Source organism: Haemaphysalis longicornis, unplaced genomic scaffold (genome assembly GCF_048455015.1).
Source record: "Haemaphysalis longicornis isolate Haplotype H1 unplaced genomic scaffold, Haemaphysalis longicornis Haplotype H1 scaffold_5, whole genome shotgun sequence".
NCBI lineage: Eukaryota > Metazoa > Arthropoda > Arachnida > Ixodida > Ixodidae > Haemaphysalis > Haemaphysalis longicornis.
Genome location: NW_027526385.1, coordinates 76,831,974 through 76,857,713, shown reverse-complemented (window position 1 = coordinate 76,857,713; position 25,740 = coordinate 76,831,974). Strand labels below are relative to the sequence as shown.

At 50.9% G+C, this 25,740-nt stretch overlaps 1 protein-coding gene across 1 annotated transcript; it reads left to right on the top strand.

Moving 5' to 3' along the window:
• The first annotated feature begins 12,486 nt into the window (after positions 1–12,486).
• LOC144139776 (uncharacterized) lies at positions 12,487–19,611 on the top strand. The gene is made up of 4 exons (XM_077672036.1): positions 12,487–12,827; positions 14,117–14,214; positions 15,072–15,225; positions 19,580–19,611. The coding sequence occupies exons 1-4, from the start codon at positions 12,488–12,490 to the stop codon at positions 19,609–19,611; spliced, it is 624 nt and encodes a 207-aa protein (XP_077528162.1). The 5' UTR covers position 12,487.
• The last annotated feature ends 6,129 nt before the right edge of the window (positions 19,612–25,740 follow it).

Sequence of the window (25,740 nt, the reverse complement as noted above, 5' to 3'; positions counted from 1 at the left end):
ATGGACGGCTCACATCCGAAGCCTAAAAGAGCAGTTAACGTCATTCGCGCACATCTTCGGCATGCTTTCCAACAGCACTGATGGATGTAGCGTCAGCTCTCTTTTACGGCTATAAGACGCCCTCTGCGAAGGCTTACTTCGCTATAGCCTCCCAGCTCTGACTTCTCTTTCCAAAGGGAATTATAAAATACTAGAGGGGTTGCATGCTCGAATACTGAGGATATGTCTTGGTGTCCCGAAGACCACCTCCACAATGGGAACCATGACAGAGAGCAGACGGCTTCCGCCCACTGCTTTGCAGGCAATGGAGCAACTTCGCACGCGCCTGCGCGTTGTGGCAAGGCAACATGGGCATCCTCTTGCTGCCGCCTGGGCCTCTGAAGTGCAGCACGCTATACCCTCCCAGTGTCAGCCTTCAGCCTCTTCTCCTCACCCTCCGTGGCTATTCCCTCCTATGAAAATTGTCACCACGGTACCTGGATTTAAGCGGAAGGCGGATATACCAGCCCCGGCTCTAAAGTTCTTTGCCTTGGAGCATATTGCCGCGAACCATACATTGGGTTTGTTTATTTGTGTTCCATTCTTTCTTTCTGTGCCGCATGTGTTATCTGTTGTGATAGGGAGAGCATTCCGATCTAACGTGAACAGCCCAGAATAATCTTCTTGGATCTACTATGTTCTCGATGTGGATCGACGTTTCGAGAACCACGCGCGCCGAAAGATAAAAGCCTGCAGTACGGACGCCGGGGCATTCGATTCTGCGACGCTCGCTGACGCAAGTCACTTTGTTGAACGCTGCTTCGCCGCCTCTGTATTCTTTTTAGTTGTTAGGGGAGCACAAGTTCGCTCCAATAAACTTGTTTCTCCTGCAAGACAACTGCGTCGTCCTTGTCTTCGTGACATCTGGTGGGTACGCACCCTTCATGCCCACTACAACCTCGAAAAGCCGCCAAGCCAGTCCAACAAGAGCCAGCCCCCGCCTGCAAGAGCACCCGAGTTCGGTTTGATGCCAGAAGGGCCCAAGAAAAGGAACGCTGCAACCAACACCATGGTGCAAGAAACAACGTCGCCAATCGTCCTGCAGCAGCCCCGGGAACCGCCATCGTTCCGAGGAGCCCCCGCAGAAGACCCAGAAGAATGGTTGGAGAAACTGGAGCGCGTCCGGAAATTCAACAGGTGGGACGACGCAGAAACGTTCCGGCACGTTTTCTTTTACTTGGACGATTCGGCTCGCACTTGGTTCGAGAACCACGAGAGCTCCTTGATAACTGGGCTCAGTTCAAAAGCGAGTTCACTAAGACCTTCACTACCGTGGTCAGAAAAGAACGCGCAGCGCTTTTACTCGAAACTCGAACGCAGCACCCCAACGAAGGGGTAGCGATCTTTGTTGAGGAGATGAAGAGGTTGTTTCGACGTGCGGATCCGGAGATGACAGAAGAAAAGAAACTAAGGTTTCTCATGCGAGGGGTAAAGCAGGAGCTTTTTGCTTGCCTTGTCCGCAATCCTCCCAAGACGGTGGCCGAATTCGCGTCTGAGGCGGCCGCGATGGAGAAGACGCTGGAAGTTCGAACGAGGCAGTACGATCGCCCGGTCAACGTGATGGTTTCCGAGACGATCGGTGCCGGGGCTACAAGCTCCGACACACTGCGTGAGACCATCCGAGCAGTGGTCAGGGAGGGGCTTCGGAAGCTTTTTCCGACGACGCCGCAACCTCAAGAGGCTTCCCTGACTGACGTCATCCGCGAAGAGGTTCAACACGCTTTGGCCACTTCTATGCCATCCGAGGCGCCCCGCGAGGCACAGGCGATGACCTATTCCGCGGCTGTTCGTCGACCCCGCCCTGCTCCAACCCGTCTACAAGAAGCTCCACCGTACCGCCGTCCACTCTCGCCGCCGTCCCCACTCTCGCCGCCGTCGACCGTACCGCCGTACACAGCCCAAACCCAGACGCCGAGGAAGACTGACGTTTGGCGAACGCCAGATCATCGTCCGCTTTGCTACCATTGCGGGGAGGCCGATCACATCTATCGTCGCTGCCCGTACAGGAGACTCGGACTGCGTGGTTTCTCCGTCGATGCCCCACGCCCCCGACCCGGCCAGCGCCCTACTGAGATCGACGAATACCTGTCCCACACCAACCGAGGACCAGCCCGCTCATACCGATCGCCATCGCCCTACCCATACCAGTCGCCTAACCGCCGTAGCAATGCTGATTACGCACGTGGAAGGTCCCCCAGCCCACGCGGGGGAAACTAAAAGCGGCAACTTCTGGAGGTGAAGTTGCTCTACGGCGAAAAACTAGAAACCCTCCAACGACGCAAGGACGCGCTGAAGACAGTGATTCACGACATGCCCTCATCCCGACGACCCGACCTAACCCTGACGAGACTCCCGAACACGACGACAGCTACACGGCGCGACGCGTACCCGACCTGACCGAGACGTCCGTTGAGAAGACGACGACAACGACGATGCACAGTGCCCGACCATCAACACGTACAAGCAGAGATACGACGCCCCGACGAACCCGGAACTCGAGGAAGACTGCATCTGACGTCAAGGTGTCCATCGACGGTTTTGACGTAGTCGCCCTCGTAGACACGGGAGCTGACTATTCGGTAATGAGCGGACCATTTGCGTCTAAACTGAAGAAAGTTATGACCAGATGGGACGGTCCGCACATACGCACAGCAGGAGGCCACCTCGTGACGCCAAGTGGAACGTGCACATCGCGCGTCACCATAGACGGCACAACGTACCCTGTGGCGTTCGTCGTTCTGCCTAACTGCTCCCGCGACGTGATTCTCGGAATGGACTTTTTGACGGACAACGGCGCAATAATTGACCTGCAGACCAAGTCGATAACATTTTCCTCCGATCACTCCACGACGCCGCAGCCGAACCCCGATCACCGTGCTGCTGTCAGGATCGCCGACGATCACATCACCCTGCCACCCCGCGCAAGCTTGATGATCGCCGTCTACTGTGAGGATGCTGCTTCTGACATCGACGCTATCGTAGAGAGTGATCGAAGGTTACTTCTCGACCGCGGTGTCTCCGTCGCAAGAGGCATTGCGCACTTTAAGCAACGCCAATCTCACGTTTTGGTCACTAATTTCACCGAAGAGTACCAGCATTTAAACAAGGGAGCTGCAATTGCGTTCCTCGAAGAAACGCAAGAAGCAAGTGATGTGATCGCGGTCGCCGAATTTGACCGCACACCCGTAGAAACCTTCAAGCTCCCGCAGCCATTCGACGTGAATCCGGCGCTACCGCAAGAACAACGGAAAAAATTATTGGCTTTGCTGCGTCGCTATAGCGAATGCTTTTCGTCGAGCGCAAAACTACGTCAGACCCCTCTAGCGAAGCACCGAATAATAATCGAAGACGGAGCCCGACCTACCCGACAGTCACCGTACCGCGTCTCTTCACATGAACGGGAAGCCATCCGGACTCAAGTCGACGACATGCTCAGCGACGACATTATACAGCCATCGAAAAGCCCCTGGGCTGCGCCCGTCGTACTCGTAAAGAAAAAAAGACGGCACATTAAGGTTTTGCGTTGACTACCGGCGACTGAACAAAATCACGAAAAAGGACGTGTACCCCCTCCCCCGAATCGACGACGCCCTCGACCACCTCTGCCACGCGAAGTACTTCTCATCGATGGACCTGAAGACCGGCTACTGGCAAATTGAAGTGGACGAGAGAGACCGAGAGAAGACTGCATTTATAACCCCAGACGGCCTATACGAGTTCAAGGTGATGCCGTTTGGGCTGTGCACAGCACCAGCGACGTTTCAAAGAGTCATGGACACTGTGCTAGCTGGCCTTAAGTGGCACACCTGCCTCGTATACCTCGACGACGTAGTGGTATTCGCCCGGACTTTCGACGAACACCTTGCAAGGTTGGAGTCTGTACTCGAGGCCATTCGTACGTCGGGGTTGACGCTGAAGCCTGAAAAGTGCCGTTTCGCATACGGGGAACTCAAGTTCTTGGGCCACGTCGTCAACGCCGCGGGAGTCCTACCTGACCCGGCAAAAACTTCAGCCATTGCGAACTTCCCAAGGCCGAAAGACAAGAAGGGCGTGCGAAGATTTCTCGGGCTGTGCGCATACTACCGGCGCTTCGTCGCAAACTTCGCACGAATTGCAGAGCCACTCACGCGCTTGACGAAAGATAGCACCCCTTTCAGCTGGGAAAACGACCAAAAAAAAGCATTCGGCGAGCTGCAAAAACGCCTGCAAAGCCCGCCCGTGCTCGCTCATTTCGACGAAAATGCCGAAACGGAAATGCACACGGACGCCAGTGATATAGGCTTGGGTGCCGTCCTTGTCCAAAAGCAAAGCGGCTGCGAAAGGGTAATCGCCTATGCTAGCCGAGGTCTGTCGAAGGAGGAGAAAAACTATTCTGCCTCTGAGAAAGAGTGCCTGGCTAATATATGGGCGATTTCAAAATTTCGCCCATACGTGTATGGAAGGCCATTCAAGGTTGTAACAGACCACCATGCGCTGTGTTGGCTCGCCAATTTGAAGGACCCCTCTGGCCGTCTTGGGCGGTGGAGCTTGCGCCTGCAGGAGTTCGACGTTACAGTCGTTTATAAATCCGGCAGGAAACACTCCGACGCCGACTGCCTGTCCCGCGCCCCCGTCGACCCACCACCACAAGACTCTGATGAAGACAGCGCGTTCTTCGGGATCGTGACGGAGAACCTAGCCGCCCAGCAGCGTGCCGACCCCGACTTACGCGTCATAATCGAGTACCTCGAGGGATGCAACGTTGCCGTTCCTAGGACCTTCAAACGCAGCTTACCAGCATTCAGCCTGAGAAACTCCGTTCTTGGAAGAAGAATTTCAGCCCCGGAACAAGAGCGAATTACATTCTCGTCATCCCCGCGGACATTCGTGACGAAATTTTGGAAGCGTGCCACGACGACGCGTCTTCCGGACATCTGGGCACAGCCCGCACTATTGGAAAAATCAAGGCGAGGTACTACTGGCCCGGCCTTACCTCTGACGTCACCCACTACGTCCGGAGCTGCCGTGACTGCCAGCGACGAAAAACGCCGCCGACAAGACGCGCCGGACTTCTGCAACCGATCGCCGTCCCATCGAGACCATTTCAACAGATTGGAATGGACCTTTTAGGCCCGTTCCCTACGTCACGATCACAGAACAAGTGGATTGTCGTAGCGACAGACTACATGACGCGCTACGCAGAGACCGCCGCTCTTCCGAGGGGGACTGCACAAGAAGTGGCGAAGTTCTTTATAAGCCAAGTTGTGCTGCGACATGGAGCCCCGGAAGTCCTAATCACAGACCGCGGAACGGCATTTACTGCGGAGCTGATGCAAGGAGTATTACGCTACAGCAACACGGATCACCGAAGAACGACGGCGTACCACCCCCAAACGAACGGACTAACAGAACGTCTGAACAAGACAATCGCAGATATGCTGTCAATGTACGTTGACGTTGAACATAAGACTTGGGACGAAGTGCTCCCGTATGTCACGTTTGCGTACAACACGGCTATCCAGGAGACGACGCAGCTGACGCCGTTCGAGCTTGTCTACGGTAGAAGGCCGACTACGATGCTCGACGCCATGCTTCCGCACGTAGAAGACGACGACCTCAACGCCGACGTCCACGGATATCTTCAACGTGCGGAGGAGGCCCGCCAGCTCGCTCGAGTTCGTATAACGGACCAGCAGCTGGTGGATGAGGGCCGCTACAACCTCCGACGCCGAGACGCCGAGTACCAACCAGGGGATCGTGTGTGGGTCTGGACTCCCATCCGACGACGCGGACTCAGTGAAAAACTTCTGCGACGGTATTTCGGACCCTACCAGATTCTAAGACGTGTTGGGCAATTAACCTACGAAGTGATCCCCAGTGGTGATTCCGGCACATCACGACGACGCACGCGACCCGAAGTCGTCCACGTGGTTCGCTTAAAACCTTTCTACGAACGGTGACGAACTTTTATTTTCATTTGTTCGGACTGTCGCTTATGTTAGCATCGGGTCGATGCACTCTTAGAGGGGGGGTAATGCCGCGAACCATACATTGGGTTTGTTTATTTGTGTTTTGCTTTTACCGCCCGGCTGCGTCGGTCTGTGTTATCTATGCGCCAAGGGAAGCGCGTGTTCCATTCTTTCTTTCTGTGCCGCATGTGTTATCTGTTGTGATAGGGAGAGCATTCCGATCTAACGTGAACAGCCCAGAATAATCTTCTTGGATCTACTATGTTCTCGATGTGGATCGACGTTTCGAGAACCACGCGCGCCGAAAGATAAAAGCCTGCAGTACGGACGCCGGGGCATTCGATTCTGCGACGCTCGCTGACGCAAGTCACTTTGTTGACCGCTGCTTCGCCGCCTCTGTATTCTTTTTAGTTGTTAGGGGAGCACAAGTTCGCTCCAATAAACTTGTTTCTCCTGCAAGACAACTGCGTCGTCCTTGTCTTCGTGACAATATTAACAACCAATACAAAGGCCACACTCATGTGTACACTGATGGCTCAGTGACGGCTACATCGTCGGCGATAGGGATCTCCATTCCTTCGTCGCTCACTACCATCTGCGCCCTATTGAGCCACAAGTCCTCGACGACAGCCACCGAGCTGGCTGGGCTGCGCGCTGCTTTTCAGTATATTCTAAAGCAGCCGGCCAATCAATGGGCTGTATTTACAGACTCCAGGTCAGCACTCGAAAGCTTGAAGTCGCTTCCAAAAGAACAGCTGGCTTGGGAAATCAATCTCTTGCACTTACAAGCCATACAAAGGGGACACAGCGTAGATCTGCAATGGCTTCCTGCCCACTGCGGAGTTGCCGGCAACGACGCAGCTGACAAAGCCGCCTCATCTGCCCACAGTCTCTGCACTGAAGCTGTGCCGATCCCACTCACGAGAAAGGATGCGGCAATACTCGCCTCATCAACCGCATGGACTGCGCAGATGTCTATCTGGACTGATGCAAGGCAGCAATACGCACCTCTTCATGAGATTGATCCCAAGTGCACCTTCAGAATGCCACCTGGACTTAGCAAGCACGGGGAAGCCATTCTGCATAGTCTGCGCTTGACTGTGGCCTACACGGGACATTACCTGTACAAAATCCAGCAGGCATCTTCACCTCTTTGCTCCAAATGTGACTCACGAGAAGACATCCGTCATGTTAAATGCGTGTGTCCAAAGTACACCGTGCACCGACAGAAACTCATATTATCTTTGTGCAGGCAGCTTGGTGCGGGACTTGAGCTGAGGGCTGTTTTAGGTCCATGGTCGGGTCCCAGTCAGGCTGCGCGTGCAATCAAAGCTCTTTTGGAGTTTCTTCGGAGCACAGAACTGGACAGAGTTTTGTGATTGAAAATTTTGGCCGCATCAAATGACATCATTTCGTTTTCACATTTTTTTTTCTCTCTTTTTTTTCGTTTTGTTTTTCTTCTCTCATCTAGCGTAGCAAGCCAGCCCGACGGCTCGGTTAACATCGCTGGTTTTCATTAAAGTTATTCTCTCTCTCTCTCTCTCGTCGGCTAATCATTTCCTCGTCACTTCCCCTCACACTTCCTAGCCTGGCACTTTCCTCCTCTCCATTCTACCGCGCTAATTTTTGAGCGAAGCCCGGCATGGCTGGAACTCAATCTTAAACAGCTCCGCCGTTAATAAAAAAAGAGCTTTGAGATGACGCCGTACTCCGCATGCCTTTCCGGTTGTTGTGTTTTATTTTCCCAGCTGAAATCGCAAAATGGCTGACCTTCTTGGTTAGAATATCATCGAAGCGGCGTGTGATTGGTGCGTAGCTCATCCACGCAAAAGAACAATTATCGGTGCTCATTATTTGTAGGCAGGCACAATTATTTTCGTCTTTAATCCTCTTCCCTTGTATCGAATAATTTGAGGTGAAAGGCGGCCCCCTCGCCTCCAACCCCCTCCTCATTGTGCTCCAGCGATCTCTTTCGGCGGCGCGGGTTGGAGGGGGGGATCGCTGGAGTTCTAGGGTATCCACCAGCTCGTGGCACAGGGTAGAGGGTGCTCGCACCAGTGGACGCTCCGGATCTACAGAGCCTGCGCTGTCTCGCGTGTTCATTACGCACTCCCCGTGGTGAACATCAGGGACGCCCAATGGAAGATACTGGAGCTGGCTCATCGAAAGGCCCTTCGGCGCTGCGTCGGCCGCCCAAGAGACTCCCCAGTGGCTAGCACCCTGGCGGAAACCGGAAGCTGGCCCATCCAGCTGCTCTCCACGCAGACAGCGCTGTGACATGTGGAGCGCCTGCACCGAGCACCTGGAGGTGACAACCTCCTGGCCAGGCTTCGCTCGAGAGGCCAATCCCGCATGGCCAGCATGGCCGCTCTATTTGAGGACTATGCTGAAGTCCCTCAGAGGGCGTGCCTTCTTCCCCCCCCCCCCTCCCCCGCCACCGGCAGCCGTACCCCTAGACATCACAATCACGCTGCTAGGAGTTAAGTCCCGGGTGAGACTGCCAGAGGTCGGGATTCGCCAAGAAGCTGCTACCCTCATAGACCTGGAACCGCCGGGACAACTACTGGTATACACAGATGGCTCGGTCCTTCCAAGTGAGGGCCGAGGTGCTGCTGCCTGCACTTCCCTGGCCAAAGGAGCCCATAGGCAATGCGGGCTGGCAGGCCTATACACTTGGCCGCGGACATGCTGCGGGAAGATCCACCACCAGCGGCCACCATCTTCTGCGACTCCCGGCCGGCGCTACTTCGCCTGAGGGAGGCATCTGCACCACGGGGGCGAGGTGGCCACCTCGAGATGTCCCTGGTTACCAAGCTGCGCGACCTGCAGGGACAAGGCTGCAACCCCCGACTGCAGTGGCTTCCTGCCCACGTTGGTCGGGGAACGAGGCTGCAGACGATTTAGCCAAAGCAGCCCACCACTCCCCAATTGCCCCAGTTTCCGCGTCCCTGGTGCGCTATGATGTTGCCAGGGACGTCACCAGGCGAGAGGTGGCCGCCCGCCACCCCTGCAAACGAGTGGCCACCGGTGAGGCCCCGCGGCCCCTTCCCACCAGAGGGATATCCCAAACAGAGCGGTCCCTCCTCCTCCGGCTCCGCACCGGCTGCTACAACACAGCAGCACGCCTCCACAGGCAGGGTCGCAAGGCCACACCCACCTGTGCCCACAGCCCCGGCCCCGAAAGTTTGGGTCATGTCCTCTGCTCCTGCCCTGCGTACGCTGGTGCCCGGAACAAACTAGTGTCTGGGTACTGGCGGCTGGGGCTACGCTCAAGCACTGCAGAGGACATCCTGCGTCCAGGGTACCCTTCATGCTGCTCCGAGAGGCCTCCAGGCTGCTCCCCTGGTACTTCGGCGAGTCAGGCCTCAACACCCGCCCATAAACTGTCGAAGCCAGACCCCACCGGCTATCCCCCCGCTGTTAACCCTCTTGTGTGCGTGGGTGTGTATGTGTGAGTGCGTGTGTATGCAAATAGTCTGTATGTAACCTGAGTGTGTATGTATATAGTCTGTACATAGCCTTTTATAGCCTGTTATTATATTCAATTTCCCATTGCCCTTTCACTGCTTGTTTTTTTTTTCTTCTTTTTCAAATCTCTTTTTCCCCCGGTGAGACCTGTGCCCTCTGTCGAGAGGCAAGACTCCGTCTTGTAAATATTTTCATTTTAATAAACACTTTCTCTCGATCTCTTTCATTTGCTTGTCGAGGGCCGTTATGAGCGGTTACGGGCGGTCAAGGACTGCTCTAGCAATAGAAATTCTGGAAAAAAGGCTCAGGTTTAGAAGAGCCATGAAGAGAAAACACAAGTTTGGTTCATTCGAAAGATTGCCTCGTTAGAACCATACTGACACTACTCTTAACGCAAACTTCGCTCAAATAATCTACATAATTAGGAGAAAAGGGAATGACCATGCGACCCACCAGCTCATTTCCCGCAACATAACCTATGATGTCATACTAAAATGCTCTGCGATTGGCGGAGGCCGGCGAAAGCAAACGCAAGTTTGGCAGGGCTTACCAGTTTGCATAGTGAGCCATATGCCCGTGAAACATACTGCACATTCCTTTTATGACACTGAGAACGGTGGAGTAAGCGGTTGAAGTTCTGAACGAACACGCAAACATGTACGCCAATGCGTACGAAACTACCGCCGGCCGAGCTGGACATCTCGCCGTCGCGCAGATGAATTTTCGGGTTCGAGGCTTTTCGGGGCCAACGAACCGCAGCCGCGACCTTGCTTAATATCTTAATCCCTTGACAGGAAGTTAGCGTCATATCGCCAACCAGCAAAGATAAAAATAGAAACAAGCGGAATAAGGAACAACAAGCAGCGACGAGATAGTGCCACTCGTCGCAGAAGTTTCGGAATGGTGTTCGTGTTGGCTTTCTGCTGTCGTTACGAGCTCGTTTTCAGTTTACAACCACTGAAAACTTCAGTTTGTTCGAGTACTTTACAATGACATTTCGTTGCTGCGTCCTGAAATGTCCATGTAGTACGGGCAAATCGTCGAGGGAGGGCGACATCCCAGCCGGTGAGGAGATCTCCTTTCGTGCGCTGCCCAACGACGAACCTCGGCGAAGCAAGTGGCTACGTTTTGTGAACTTTGCAAACGGAGGAGAAAGGGAGCTAAAGGAAGTACGAGTGTGCTCGCTTCATTTCCGACGAAGTGATTACGGCAGGGACCCTTACGTTAGCGCACTCCTGGGACATGACGCCGCTCGTCGCCGACTTCGTCAAATCACCGTCAAATCGTCAAATCGTCAAATACTGCTAGCTATACTGCTAGTGAAATTGAACTTTTATTAGCCGTAATAAAAATACCGCACATACGTACCAGTCTAGTCTATTCGTCCGTCGCGACGAGGCAGCGGTGACGACGGCTGGGCGTTCGTCCTTTGTGGGTATCGCGGAATGGTCGCTTTCCGGTCCATCCGTGTATCCCACAACTCCTGCCGCTCGTGCACGTAGAAGCATTGAGAGTTCAAGTGGTGTGAGGTTGTTAAATGCAAGCCCCAGCTCCTCGGTGAGAGCTTTGTTATCCGGCTCAGGTGATTCTATGACTAGGGCTGCGGGTGTACTAGGTGTTACTAGTATTTTTAAAATGGCCGCCGTCTCAGTTTCGGCACGAGTTCCGATTCTTGCTTGATTCCTGCGTGTGAGTGCTATATGGAGTCGACATACTAAGTATCTGTTTCATGTACCGGCTCATATGACGCCATTGTTCACGTCACGAAATGTGCAATTTAGCGTGTAGTGACACCATCGTCATCGTATCATCAGTGTCACAATCATCATCACGGTGACCGGCCAGCGTCATCAGTTCCACGCGCTACAGATCGAACGTGTAGGGAACGTCCGGGTCACCACTTGTAGGAGGCTGACTCGGTTGGTGGGCTCTTACATTTATTCAGGTCGCGTTGGCCCGGCCAGGAAAGGGAGCGGTGCGGACGTGCGGCCGCCCAGCTGCTGACTCGACGTTCGATCTGTAGCGCGTGGAACTGATGCCGCTGGCCGGGCACCGTGATGATGATTGTGACGCTGATGATTACGATGACGATGGTGTCGCTACAAGCGGGAGGTTTAAAATTTGGCTTAATTGCCTTATTTCTAATTGAATAAAGCACCATTTGCTTCCGGGAAAGCGGTTGGGGTACTATGAAACACCTAATATTTCGAATAAAACGAACTTTTATTTTGTCTTCATGGCTCCTTTAACCCTACTACACCTAGTTATTACGAGCTGAAGCAAAGAATGTGCACATAGTGTTTCCAGAAAGCTTGCCTTTGCTTGAGATTTCTCAGCCTGCCATCTAGCTGTACCAACTGGATGACAAGATTCATCCTTTCGCTTGCGCTGAAGCGCATGTGCAAAGCGCCAAACCGGCGCTGAGCGTTCAAGCGCAGGCGCAGCAGCCATTTTACCTTCCCCTAGTCACGTGGTACCGTAGCGGAGGCTCCAAACGAGCGACGCGATAAGGAAGAAATGCGCAGCTTGAGTGCTGGCAGCTGAAGGTCATTCAGGCATGATGAATGACCTTGAAAGATATAGCCGTAGTAGCTTTCGCTCTAAAAATACTGCGAAGCTTTGGAGCTCAAGAGAGTGAAATGCTGGGCTTGTTGGTTCATAATGTAGCAAAAAAGAAACCAGCGGCAAGAACACGCAGGACAAGAGAAGGAGGGACACAACCACAACGCTGGACTACCAACTGATTTAATCGGGAAAAAACGATACACTTATATGCAAAACCACGCGCACGCGCACACCTTGACAGCATGAAGAGACAGCTTTATACAGCTAGGAAGTGAAATTCTTTATCTGTTAGAGTTCATGCTGTCAAGGTGTGCGCGTGCGCGTGGTTTTGCATATAAGTGTATCGCTTTTTCCCGATTAAATCAGTTGGTAGTCCAGCGTTGTGGTTGTGTCCCTCCTTCTCTTGTCCTGCGTGTTCTTGCCGCTGGTTTCTTTTTTGCTTTGGAGCTCCTTCTGGGTCGTCAGAAATGACAAATCCCAGAGACCCAACGTTGAGGCGTACGTGGTTTTCTTGGCCAATCCCCCTTAGTGGGCATCGCACGACCGTGCCTCGCGCATTCGCAGAGGCAGTAGCCATGCAGTGCCCGCTGCAGCTGGCAGCACTCCTGTCCCTCCTGCTGCTGCTGCCTGGGCAGGGGCAGGCAGAGGCTGCTCGCCGCGTGGTCCGCTACCGGTGCCAATACCTGCACGCCCACAACCGCACCAAGCTCGTCTGCGGGCCCGCGGAGAAAGCGAGCGTCCAAGACCCCCCTCCAAAGGCGGCGGCCGATACCGACCCGGAAACCTTCAACGGCCAGACTTATAAGGGTATGTTAGCCGGGTACCTGCTGTGGTGGCTCAGTGGCTAAGACATTGTGCTAGGACGCGGGTTCGATTCCCGGACGCGAATGCCGCTTTTATGATTGAGGCGAAAAGCGAAAACGCCCGTGTGTTCGAGATTTCGGCGCACGTTAAAGATCCCCAGGTTTTCCAGATTAACCAGGAGTCCTCAACTATGGCGCGCCAAGTCTCCTGTGTGGCATCGGTGCGTAATACGTCGTAATCAAATCACGTTAGCAAAGTGTCTTCAATGGGCGAACGGGAACGTTCCAATCAGTTCACGCGTGCGTGCATCATCCCGAAAGTACCATGATGTGACGTGTAGACGTACCGAAAGAGGTGCTTTTCGCGCGCTGTTATAGAGTATGTATAGATGTCGCACCTGTTGCGACCCTATCCTTGTGGTATCAGAAAAAGGAGCTTGATGAGATTTTACATGGCTTGCGCATGACGACACCACCGCCCTTTCTGGTACACTGTTCTCAGCTTTCTCGCTGCTGTTCGAAATGAGAGCTGGAGATAAGTTCACAGCCTTCATGCTGTGAGCTTATCTCCACTTACCTTACATGTGAACTTAAGATATCTTAAGTCCACTGTGCATGCAGCGGCACCTTTTGTCGTTACTCTAACCGCCAACCCGTTGGCTATTTGTAAGTCTTCGGTGCCAGTGGATTGGCTGCGGATTTTAATGCGCCGACGCTTCTCAGACGATATGAGGCGCGCCTTAGGGGAGGGCTCCAGATTAATTTTGACCACCTCCTGCCGATATCTCGAACACACGGGAGTTTTCGCTTTTCGCCTCCCTCAGAAAATCGGCCGCCGCTGACGGGAATCAAACCCGCGTCCTTGTGCCCAGCAGGGCACAGTAAATACGGTTTTACCGCTTTTCGCTCATGAAATTTGTGGTGATGGTGCCATCAGGATATGTACTAATTAATCTCGCTGTAATGTACTGTTATTGTCAAAATTTTCTAAGCCATGTCAGATGTGCCTGGACCGCAAATAACGCAAAGCAGAAGCTTAACGTTTCACTCTCACCAAATTATTTTATGACAGTGGGAAATAAAGATCTTTTATCCAGCTTTCTAGCATAAAACCTTTTAGTCTCGCTCGCGAGGCATACCTCGCGATCCAAAGCTCAAGCTTATAAGCTTGTGCTTTGAATTTTTCGTGGCCTTTGCATTTCTGGCGTGGCCTAGAAAATTTTGGCAACAGACTGTACATATCGGGTGCTCAGTGTGCAGCATATTTTACGTACCCCGTGTCCCACGCTGCAGCGGGAGCCTGCGGCCGGCTTCAGAAGCTGGCGGAGCGGCTCGCCCCGTTCGAGAATGGCGCCTGGAAGTACTGCGACCCGTCCAGCTGCTTGCGAGAGGTGAGCCAATGATGAGCCGCGATGACGAAGGTCCTCATTAAAGAGACCTTGCAACACCTTTTTCAACATCTTTCGAAATCTTCAATACTTGCAGAACGTAGTCAACAAACACATCCTGTACGCAGATTGGGGGTCGCAAAGGACCTCAGCCAGAAATTACTGCTCAGTGTCTATGGAAACTTGGAAACCTGCTCACAAGATGTTTCTCTCTTTCCCGGTAATGGCGTTCTTCGACCTACGGAATTACGTCATTACAGCGGTGTAGTGGCTACTGGCCCGCACTCCTTCAGTTGCAGTGTGGTGCATCAGTGGCGCCATCCTTCGTAGTTCACGCGCACTGGGTGCGCCTCTGCATGGAGTGGCCTCTGGGTTGAGAGTGTTCTATACATGTAGTTGATGACGCGACCCACGTGCTTGGAGCTAACCATTCCCGCGTGTACGCGTGTCTCCGTTTGTCATCGTGAATAAACAGCCGCTCGGGGGCTCAGTCGGTGCTTGGGCTTCAGCGGGTCGAGACTCGTACTCCCTGCTCGTGCCGCGGACCGTGCCGGCGCCCGTCGCGTCTCGCTCCAGTCACCGCGCCATTCTTTATGGCAAGCGGTGTGACACAACATGCAGCAATGAACGGATTCGATATCCGCTTTAAAAAGAAATCCCCTCAACAGCGAAGCAGAAACGCAAGGCGCATCTGATGTCACGAGCAAATCAAGCAGTGCCGCTTCGTGCTGGCGATAAATATAGCTTTCGCAGTGCTTCCAGATGCGAAGGAAAGAGTGAAAACGTTTATCGGAAGTGTTGCAGGGCCCCTTTAATTCCTGTACGTCCACACCACCATACCCACCCTTTTATCTCCCCAGAGCCCGCACTGCGCCAGTAACGTGCTGGGAGCCGAGTGCAGCCGCTGCCTGGGCCGCTGCTGGATAATGTACACCTACCCGGAAGCGGGCACCACGTCTGGGGCCAAAGAGTTCCCCTGCGACCCCTTAGGATGCGGGGGACCCGATCTGTTCTGTAAGTTGAATCACCCACCAATACTCCCTTCATCTGGTTCCATTTAGGTTTGATTTAGGTTCCGCATAAAACTGCTGTTCTGTTTATTTTCCGCATAAAACTGCTGTTCTGTTTATTTTCGCCTCTCCCAAGAATACTGTGGTTTGGTATAAAATGAGTCATTTCTTTTAACACGAAAGTATTTTATTCCCGGATACACCAAGATTTCACTGAAGTCATATCCGTCACGGATATGACGCCAGTACAACGAAGCAAGCGGCCTGTAAAGGGTGCACCCCTGCACACAGGATCTTCTTGCGGGGAAGCAGCCTCTTGCGAGGAAGCAGCCTCTGGTACTAAACAATCTACAGCCACTGCATACTGCCGGTTATGGCGTATGGAGCTGAAACTTGACGCCTTACTAAAGAACTAGAAAGCAAAATTAGGTCGGCTCAAAGGGCCATGGAACCAATAATATTAGGCGTAACACTTCAGGACAGGAAACAAGCTACCTGGGTCAGGGTACCAAATAGACTAGAAGATATCATAGTTGAAATAAAGCAAAAGAAATGGACATGGGCTGGTCATGTAGTGAGGCGAACCGACAACCGGTGGACAAATACGGTAACAAAGTTAACACCAAGAGACGGGTCTACAAAAAGGGTGAGGCCATTAATCTGTTGGAGGGATGAAATTAGGAGATTCGGGGGTAAACTGTGCACCTGAGGTGCGCAGTACAGGAGCGGTTGGAGGTCAATGGGAGAGGCCTTCGTCCTGCAGGAAACCTGAGTAGGCTGATGATGATTATGATGATGATGATGGCTGCGAAGGCGTTTTGGAGGGCAATGCAACGGGTATCATATAAGAAAGTATGAGGACCCTCGGGCTTTATGTGACACATCAAGCGTTACGGACAGACAGACGGGATTCCTCTTTCAGTTTGTATAGGTGGTATTCATTAAAAAGTTTAGCTGTCAATTTCTTCGCTTGGAAACACTGGAAACGGCCACAGACATGGCTGATGCGCCACGGACACGGCGCGGATTGTGCCACTGCGCCCGCACGCCGAAGAAAGAAAAAACACCGACGTGCGTCGTCTGCTCCGTTTCAACCCGATTCTCAACGGTGGTGCCAACAGAGATGTTATTAATCGCACTCGCGTTGGACTTGAGGCATTACTTTGCGCTCGGTGGGGTAGAGTTTGTAACGTTCAACACAAATAATGTGCTTAGCACGGACAAGTATCTGACATGGCTGCCTGCTTGGCGCCTCGCCAGCGAATACAAGCTATAAAAATGCTTATTAGGCATTTAAAGAAAACTGCGTCCTACGCTTGGAGGTGGTAACCAGGCCCGCTAGAACGTTACGTTACGTTACTACGTTACTTTAACATTATTGCGCCGGAAAGTGGAAGCAAATGAAGTGAGGTGGCAGACGCGCGACCCGAGGGCTGTAGGTTCGGTGCCCCCGTGGGTGCGTTTATTTCTCCATTTTCTTTCCTAGTACACAGTACGTAAGCGCAGGAAACCGCTGCTAAGTGCGCGATAAGAAACAAAGAAAAGCGGATGAAAACCGTCGTAAGGAGGAGAAGGTGTGCCGAAGCCTGTGAAAATGTTGCCAAGTGAACATACCATTTATCTGGGCAATATTCCAGTTTCACTTGGCTTGGATCATCCAAAAGGGTGTCTTAAAGGTGTCGTAAAGACAAAATACAACCGTGCTTAATATGAAAAGACTAGCGTTCGGTAACTCACTCAGCTCCGTTACAACCACGGTAGATGTGGGTTCAGCGAAGAAACGCGAGAAGACTGAAAAAAAATTGTTTTTGTTGATCCTTCTTTCACAGGAATCGGTAAAACACAAAAGTGAGATGCGCCTACAAAGGAGCAGCTGAATGTTTATTGTGCATTGACATGAACTTGCACATCACTATTTACATTTCCTCGGTAGGGCCCCGTTAGACGTATCAACATTAAACACTGGATTACACGCGCCGGAGCATTACGTAAATCCAATTGAAACCCCAGGCGTTCGCAAACCATATGAACGAAACCGAACGGGTTTTCAGTGAATCGTCTGGTGAATTAACCACCCGCTACTGCGAAAGGAGCATGATTTGCTGGTCAGCAGTATTCTTTTGGGTGTGCTTGGCGAGCTGGAGGGTCGCTTCGGCAAAGGTGTGACCACTTCGGTCCTGCTCTGTGGCGTGTACGGCAGACGCTTGCGTTGCGACAAGCTCAGCTTGTGGAACGCGAGAGGCAGAGTTCGTGTAGCTTGGACAGTGAATGCGTGAACGTGTTCCGCTTCCCGCTGGCGTGTGTCTGTTCGCACCAAAGCAGTCATGAGCGCGACATTCGCCAGTCACCGTCGTGGCTAAGGTGGCTTGTCGTTTGCCTTTCTGCCTTAATGCACGTTTTCTTACGCGTGGCCATCACACTTGCAGCAGTAGCGCCAACTATCGGCCCTCATTAGCGTCACAACACACAAGTTCCCTTCACCTCTCCTAGACGGCAGCACCATCTGAATGGAGAATGTCATAGGGAAGGATTTAAGGCGCGTTTGTATAGCTGAGCAGGCGTGAGTCATAGCCCAGTTGGCAAAGTGTCTCACACCTCCCATTGCGGCCGGAGTGATCGTGGGCTCGAAACCTAGCGCCGCCGCTTCAGTGAAACATTTAGGTGCGAAGCACCTTAGGACCTCGCTTTGTCCGTGCCTTGGCGTCCGTGTACACAGTGTTGCGCATGCGCGAGTAGCATTGGATTGGATTGGATTAAATTGGATTGGATTGGATTGAATGGTATCAGATTGGATTGGATTGGAATTGTATATACTGCACACACGCGTTGTCACTCATTTACATCCGCTAGTGAGCAAGGCCACGGGTGATTTACGGTAAGAACGATCCCAGTGCTTCGCCCATTCGTCATGATTCGCTTCGTGGAGATGCGTGAATTTTTCTGGGGATGTCATTTCCGTGACGGATATGACGTCGGTGACGTCTTGCTGTACCCGGCATAAAACACTTTCGTTTTAAAAGAGCTTTAAAATTTCGCGCTACACGGCGTTAGCAATGAAATAAGGAACAGTAGAAACAGATTTATCAGTGTTACCTATAATGGCGCGTTAAGATTCTGACAAAACGGAACTAAAAGCGCCATTACACTTGCACAGTCATGTTTCTTGGTGGTAGCTGGTGTCGGCTGCCGCTGATAGCACAAGAAAGGTCTTGTGACGTCATAAAGACCCAGCAAAAAAGTGGCTTGTGACTGGCCACTGCATCGTTCGTTTTCCTGAATATCTTGATTATTTTCTGAATTGTTCCATGAAACTGGCCATATTGTTAACGAGACAAAGCAGCCGTTTTCTTGATGAAGCAAACTTTTGTCCTCATGGTTTTTTCAAGGGACCCTGCAACACTTCCGATATGCGCTTTCCCTCTTTCCTTCACGTAGAAGCACTATGAAAGCTTTATTTATCGCCAGCACGAGGCGGCATTGCGTGATTTGCTCGCCGCAGCGGATACGCCTTCCGTTTCTGCTTTACTTTTGTGGCTGTCGTTTCAAAGTAGCGATCGAGTGCGTTCATTGCGCCACTGAAGGAAAGGCGGCCGATAGTCGCTTCAAGGCTGTAATGACGTCATTCGAGCACTCACCGAACGCCAAGACTGGGAATGAGGGTGGAAACCTTTTGAGCATGTTTCCAAGTCATCTGGGGGTCATAGAGCAGTGCTTTCTGGCTGAGGTATAGTTTCGGACCCCCTATTCAAAGTACTGGATGTGTTTGTTGACTACGTTCTGAGAGCATTTAAGATTTAGGAAAAAGTTGAAAAAATTATGGTTGATTCCTCTTTCATAGAAATCGGTAAAACACGGAAGTGAAATGTGCAGCGAAATCTGCAGCTGAGCATGATTTGCGGGTCGGCGGCTGTCTCCTGGGTGTGCTTGGAGGGCGACGTCCTGCTGGCGGGTAGCTTTGGCAGAGGTGTACTGGTGTCATTCCCGTGACGAATACGACGTCAGTGAAATCTTGGTTTACCCCGGCATAAAACATTTTCGTGTTAAAATATTAAACCCGAAAACGAATCCTAAGTATAACGTACAGCTTGCTTCCCCGCAAGAAGACCCCATGTGCAGGGGTGCACCCTTTACAGGCAGCTTGCTTCGCTGTACTGGCGTCACTTCCGTGACGGATATGACGTCACTCAAATGTTTGTGTACCCCGGAATAAAACACTTTCGTGTTAAAAAAGTGTTGCAGGGTCCATTTAAGGTTGAAAAGGTTGCGAAAGATTGTGCTTAGCCAACGTTTCCATCTCAATAGTGTAAGGGCACGCATTGCCCCATCAATGGAAACTAAATTGTCTGACGTGCATGCAGGCGGTGGCTACAAGTACAAGGACGGCCCCTGAACAGCGGGCAGCCTCGACGCTCTGCTTGGGTGCGGTGGCGGGGCAAGAGCCACTAATGGTCACGTGGAAGTGATCCGGCACCCGCACTCGGGGACCACATAGCATGGTGTCCTGTCTCGGAGATGGCCGTCAAGTACAGCGGACGAGAAATTGAAGGCCCAGTGCTTGTTTAGCCAGGTGGCAAAATTAAAGCTACTGTCCCTGCCGCTTTCTGCCTCCTGCTGGGAATAGCCGTTGCACACCACCGGTAATCTATTAAGTCGAAGTCTTTGTCTGTACCATCGGAGGAAAGGCGCCGGTGACGTGACCGAAACAGTCACAAAAAGAAGGAAGCTCCTACTAGCGCGTAAGACCTGAAGATAGCGACGCTACACTCAAATTTCACGACCGTCACGGTGGTTTAAGTCCACGATTGCAGCCTATTTGCTTCTTCTTCTTTGTCGCAACGACCTTTACTCCATCATTGTTGCTATAAGTGTGAGCTTCTTTCATTTTGTGTAAGTGATAATTCTTGTGAATCACCTTGGAGGGCCGTACACTATGACGTCTTTCTCGTTCCGACTCCCGAGCAAGTGTTGCCTTTATTACGGTGAACACTGGAGTTATTTTTTTCGCCCTAAGGGTGTATGCTTCGCTTGAGAAGGTGCGCAGGGGACGCTGGGCGGTCGCCGCGAGCTACACACACACGAGCGCTATGTATTTTCTAGGTATCGTTAACTGCCGGGCGGTCGCCGCGACGCCCGCGTTCAATTGTGCGCGCTCGGCAATTTCTTGGTATTTTTAACTGCGGACACGAAAAATTACGGTTTGCTAAACAGCTTCACTGTTAAAACGAAGTAGAATTCGGGTGTGGGCTTGTTGGTTCATTACTAAAAAAAAACGCATTAAAACGGGTACGGCGAGAAGGAAAACACAACATAGCCCCTCTCTCTCCCTCTCTCTGTGCGAGGGCGTGGATTTGTGCATGTGTGCGTGCGCACGTGTGTGGGCGTGTGGTAGCACGCGGTCGCCACCGAAGTCGAACGCCGTTAAAAGCTTTGATTTGCTCCTCCAGATTATACGTCTTAACTATTGGATATAAATTTTGGGTGGAGTAGCTGTCAATTGGCACCATTCATTTCAAGATCAGTGTAGTCGAAATGAGTGCGAGCGTGTATGTATGTACATGTATGTAAATGTACATGTGTATGTTTATGTGTAGGGGTTAGTGCGTCTCCGTGTGCGTGTGCGTGTACAGTAAAAGTGGATGTAACGAACCTCTTTGTAACGAATTCCTGGATTTAACGAAGTTTTTTTTTATCCTAGATCATGTCTTTTGCGGCCTCTATGTAACAAAACGTTGCGCCGGGTAACCTTGACAAAGAAGTCGGCAAGCTGATCAGCCGTTGTTTTTGGCACTTTTACTGAAAAATCGGCCGGAAAAATTGACTAATTTATCAAATACTAGCACTACTGTATGGAGCCAGCAGCAACGAAAGCGACTCACGTAAAACCTAAATTCGTCTTGATGATTGATTGATTGATTGATTGTAGGGTTTAACGCACCGACGCAACGCAGGCGATGAGGCGCGCCGTAGTGGAGGGCTCCGGATTAATTTTGACCGCCTGGGGATCTTTAACGTGCGCCGAAATCTCGAACACACGGGCGTTTTTGTTTTTCGCCTCCATCAGAAAAGCGACCGCCCCGGCCGGGAATCGAACCCGCGACCTCGTGCTCAGCAGCGCAACGCCTTAGCCACTGAGCCACCGCGGCGGGTTCGTCTTGATGATGATGATGATGATGATGAACAGAGTGCCTAGCGCCACCCTGTGGTTAACGTATCATAAACTTCTGGTTTTGCTTGTGTAGCTTCGCAGGTAAAAGAATAACGTGTGAGTGCGGTTTCGGTTCGGTGCTAGGCCGTCCTGCTGGCGTGTGGTCGCGCGTCTCCACTGCTATCTGTGGTATCGGTTCGTCAGTGACGATTTCTGATGTGAGAACACAAAAAGTTGTGTCTTTTCAAGACGAGCTCATGAGCTCTTTCCGAAAAGACACAACTTTCTGAAGACACAGAATTGTGCACAATTTTAAATGGCGCGCCCTCCGGCGAGAAAGAAGAATGTCGTCGCCTGGTGGAGCATCCCAGCTATCACCCTCCCAACAACTTTGAGTGCGGTAAAGAGCATCAAGTTCGCAAAAAGGCACACACATTTGGTTCTTGAAACACGTTAAGGCACTGAAAACTGTCAAAGAGCAAAATTGATACTTAATTAAGGTACGTTCGTTTATACGGGGGTAAGTAACCTTGTTTCTTTGGGACGCCGTGTAGTGCCTAAGCTCGAGCGAAAGCAGCAGGCGCAACTCACGCAGTTTTTCACTGTAAAATAAATCCATGAAAGTTCACCTTCACCAGTGTCTAGCATTTTATCTTCGTTGCATGTAACGAAGCTAAACGTTGCGTCTAACGAAGCTAAACGTGTAACATTGCATCTAAACCTACATGTAACGAAAACCTTCATGTAACGAAAACTTGCGAACTTTTGTCAACTTCTTTACATCTAGGTTTAACTGGCTTTTTTTAAAGGACGATTACTGCTAACACGTCAGAAGGATAAAATTGCTTCCTACACTTGACCTTACTTCTGTGTCGTGTGCAAAAAAGCTTCACTGGTCATCCATCTTCGCCCACGAATTTTTGGGTTTTTTTGCGTCTTCCTCTGAGGCATGCTTCCGCGGACGACCCATTTGCCGCTGATGTTGAGGGTACAGAGCCTGTCGCAGTAGAGACAGCACAGACATCAGACACATGTCCAAAGGTGAAATTGTGTCCCCTCATTACCATCTTCATGATAATTTTCTGGCTGCGTCGCTTTCTTCTTTCTGAATACCGGCGCGAGTTGAACCAGGTCTATTCGAGGTTTTCTGTAGTCTGTAGGGTTATCGTCATCGTCGTCGTCATCATCATCATCATCAACATAAAATTTATTGTGAAAGAGCGGAGAGGGATAGAGGGGTGGAATTATCAATCCTATAGCTTCGGCCTTGGCTCTACGGACCAGGGGCGGAATTCTGAGTTATGTCTGCTTCGAAAATGTCCATTTCGCGTCCGTTTCAGTCGTGACGTAGTTTCACTTGCAGCGTCACACCTGGTCGTCTGGTTTCAGCCAATCAGTGCTTTCTCGAAACGGGCGCTTTGAAACAGACATGAATTGGAGAATACTGATGATTCCGCAATAGTTCTAATTGGTCCTGTAAGGCGTGTCTGGCCCCGGCCGCCTCCCGTGTGGCGAGGGATGAGTATATGCCCTTCTTTGTTCGGCAAATGAGGGGGCAGTTCCATGTAGAAGTTTGGCATTGTTTTAGGAGCGAAGCCCCTTAGAGGCTGCGGCTGTTGGTGTCTCCTGTCGCCGTCGTAATCATCGTCTCATATAGTCACGGTATTAAAACACCGGGAAACTCGTTTACGCCTCGCGCTAGAACGTAACGCGTACTAAAAAAACACTGGGACACTCATTTACGCCTCGTGCTGGAGCGCTTCGTGCTTCAAAGACACGGGATTTTTACAGCAAAACTGTATACCTCTACTCCCCAAATGTTTCCTCTCCGTGGGCAAAAACTGCAAGGCGCCAAGAATACACTTATACAGTGCATGCTTCGCTCCTCCCCAGGTTTCACGTTAGTGGACATCTCCCGGGATTTTTTTCGCATGTGACGCGTTCGTGATTGTATTTCTTACGTAACGTAATTGCAGATCTAGACTTCCGTGGGAATGTGTGCGTCTCAATTTTTTTTGTGTTCGTTAATCTTGTGCCCATAGTTTGTAGGTTCCTCATGGTGAAGGGCTATGGTGTTGCACTTAGCTAGGAGCCTAGGACACCCACAGGCGGGCTCACGTTGTCGAGTCAATTTCGCCTCAACCACTAAAGAGCCGTGAAGGCAAACTACAAGTTTGATTCATTAAAATATTTATATTTAACGATAGCAATGATACCAATTTTATAGGAAACGCTTAACAACAAAGCTAGATATCAAAGATAGAAGGTGAGCAGTGGCGTGTCATCATCATCGTCATCATCATCGTCGTCGTCGTCGTCGTCGGTGTCACCAGCCTCTTTCTTTTTTTTTTTTTTTATTTACGCAAGTACGCCCTTTGGCATAAACTAGATGTAGTCCAGCAGTCCCGTCTCCACAATGAAGTCGAGGAGGGGCCGGTATTGGGGACCGTGCGTCCAGCGGCGAAGGTCAGGTGGTCGTCCTGGGTGGTACCCAAGGGCCCTCATGTGACGAACTCGTGCTGCCTGGAGGCCCGAGCATGAACCAAGGAGGTGGTCCAGGGTCGCTTCAGTGGCAGGGCTTTTACAGAAGGGGCATGTTTCTGGGGGAACTTGCGTCCTCCATGAGGCCTTTATCGCCGGGGTCAAAGCTGCGCCCACGCGGATTCTCCGAAGCGCCACCTCCTCGCGGCGGGTTAAACCGCCAGGAAGGTCCGACCCACGCGGGGGAAGAAGGGCACGCGTGGAGCGCCGGAGAGACTCCTTGTGAATGATGAGGGTGTCACTCTGCGACAACTGGAGCAGGGGTAGCGGCCCAGTTACCCTCTGGGGATGGCAGGCCGCGTCAGCGTCAGTGTGGGCAGGTGTTGAACGTCTATTCCACAGAACTCGCATGGGACACGGAAAAGAGTTCACAATGCGATGCACATCGCAGGTCAAGTCGAGCGACTTGGCGACGCGTCGGAGTTCCCGGACTGCCTGTGTGGAGTCTGTGTACAGCCTCTTTCTCGCCAGATGTTTATGACGTTTATCGATCTTACGACTGACCGCCGCCAAGAAACATTACTGTGCTTTATTTATTTATTTATTTATTTATTTATTTATTTATTTATTTATTTATTTATTTATTTCGGTACATTCTATGCCCGGGGGCGTCACAGAAGGGAGTGGGTTTTTGTAGACGTAATGGAAGAAAATAACCACATTAAAGGGCAGATTGCACGAAAAAAAATGTGAAGCCATTTTCAAAAACAATGCAAAACAAATGCAAAAGCAAAAACACAACTCACTGCAAACTGTATGCAAATACACAGGATAGAGAAGAAAGTAACTCGGAAAAAGCAAGAGGAAAAGTGCCACAACGAAGGGGGGCACACAGAACGACACTTGTGCAAAATAGAGAAATAAATTATTATTGCCAGGAAAAAAAAAATATACAAACACACAAAGCAATATACACTCGAAAGGACGCTACTATAGCACGCATAAATTTCATTCTATCGCTGGGCGAAATGTACTGGGGCGTCTCGTTTCGTTTGATCTTGAATGTTGAACCTTTGATATTTTTTATGTTTGAACGTTTTCAGTATTCCCTCTATTTCGACCCATTTGACGCTATTTAGCGCGAAATTTAAAAATGTTTCAATATTTCCTGCATTTTTTGTTAAAATGTACATCTTTCGTTGATGGTATAGAGCAGAGTGGGTTAGCAAGGTTGGTGATTTAAATTAAACAAGAATATTTTGTCTTCAAAGACCCTTTAAAACAAAAAACTGCCTAGATTTCGACGCAAGTTCTCCAGACAGCTTTCCCTTGCAGATAGGCCCTTAAAGCACTGCCCGCTTTACACAGAAGACACTCCAAAGAGTGAAAAAACTGCACATTTAAAATTGTAGATTGAAAGCTGTAAAATTGTAGATTGTAAATTTAAATAGTAGATTGTCGATTGAACATTTGTAAAATTGTGAATTGTACATTGTAAATTTAAATAGTAGATTGTAGATCGTAAATTGTAAATTGTGGATTTTAAATTTAAATATTGCATTGTAGATTGTAAATTGTAGATTGTAAGTTGTAGATTGTAAATTTAAATAGTAGATTGTAGATTGTAACGTGAAAATTGTAAATTGTAGATGGAAACATTGAATGAAATTTGTAAATTAAAAATTGCAAAATTGTATTTTAAAGAGATAAAAAATTGTAGTTAAAAAATTGTAGCCACTTTCCACCGAATACTACCACACACTCGGCTTCAAAATTACCCTCCTGGTTTAGACGACGGTTCCACCACGTTAATTAATTGTGGGAGCCGTGGTGTTGTTACTCGGACAGGCGTGGCTGGCTGAGGTCAACCCGTGCTGGTCGGGCCGTCGACTG

Excerpts from the sequence above, each read along its gene's own strand:
- LOC144139776 (XM_077672036.1), top strand. The coding sequence starts at position 12,488 with ATGACAAATCCCAGAGACCCAACGTTGAGGCGTACGTGGTTTTCTTGG. Across the intron at positions 12,828-14,116 it reads CAACGGCCAGACTTATAAGG|CGGGAGCCTGCGGCCGGCTT; the intron begins GTATGTTAGCCG and ends CCCACGCTGCAG. Across the intron at positions 14,215-15,071 it reads CGTCCAGCTGCTTGCGAGAG|AGCCCGCACTGCGCCAGTAA; the intron begins GTGAGCCAATGA and ends TTATCTCCCCAG.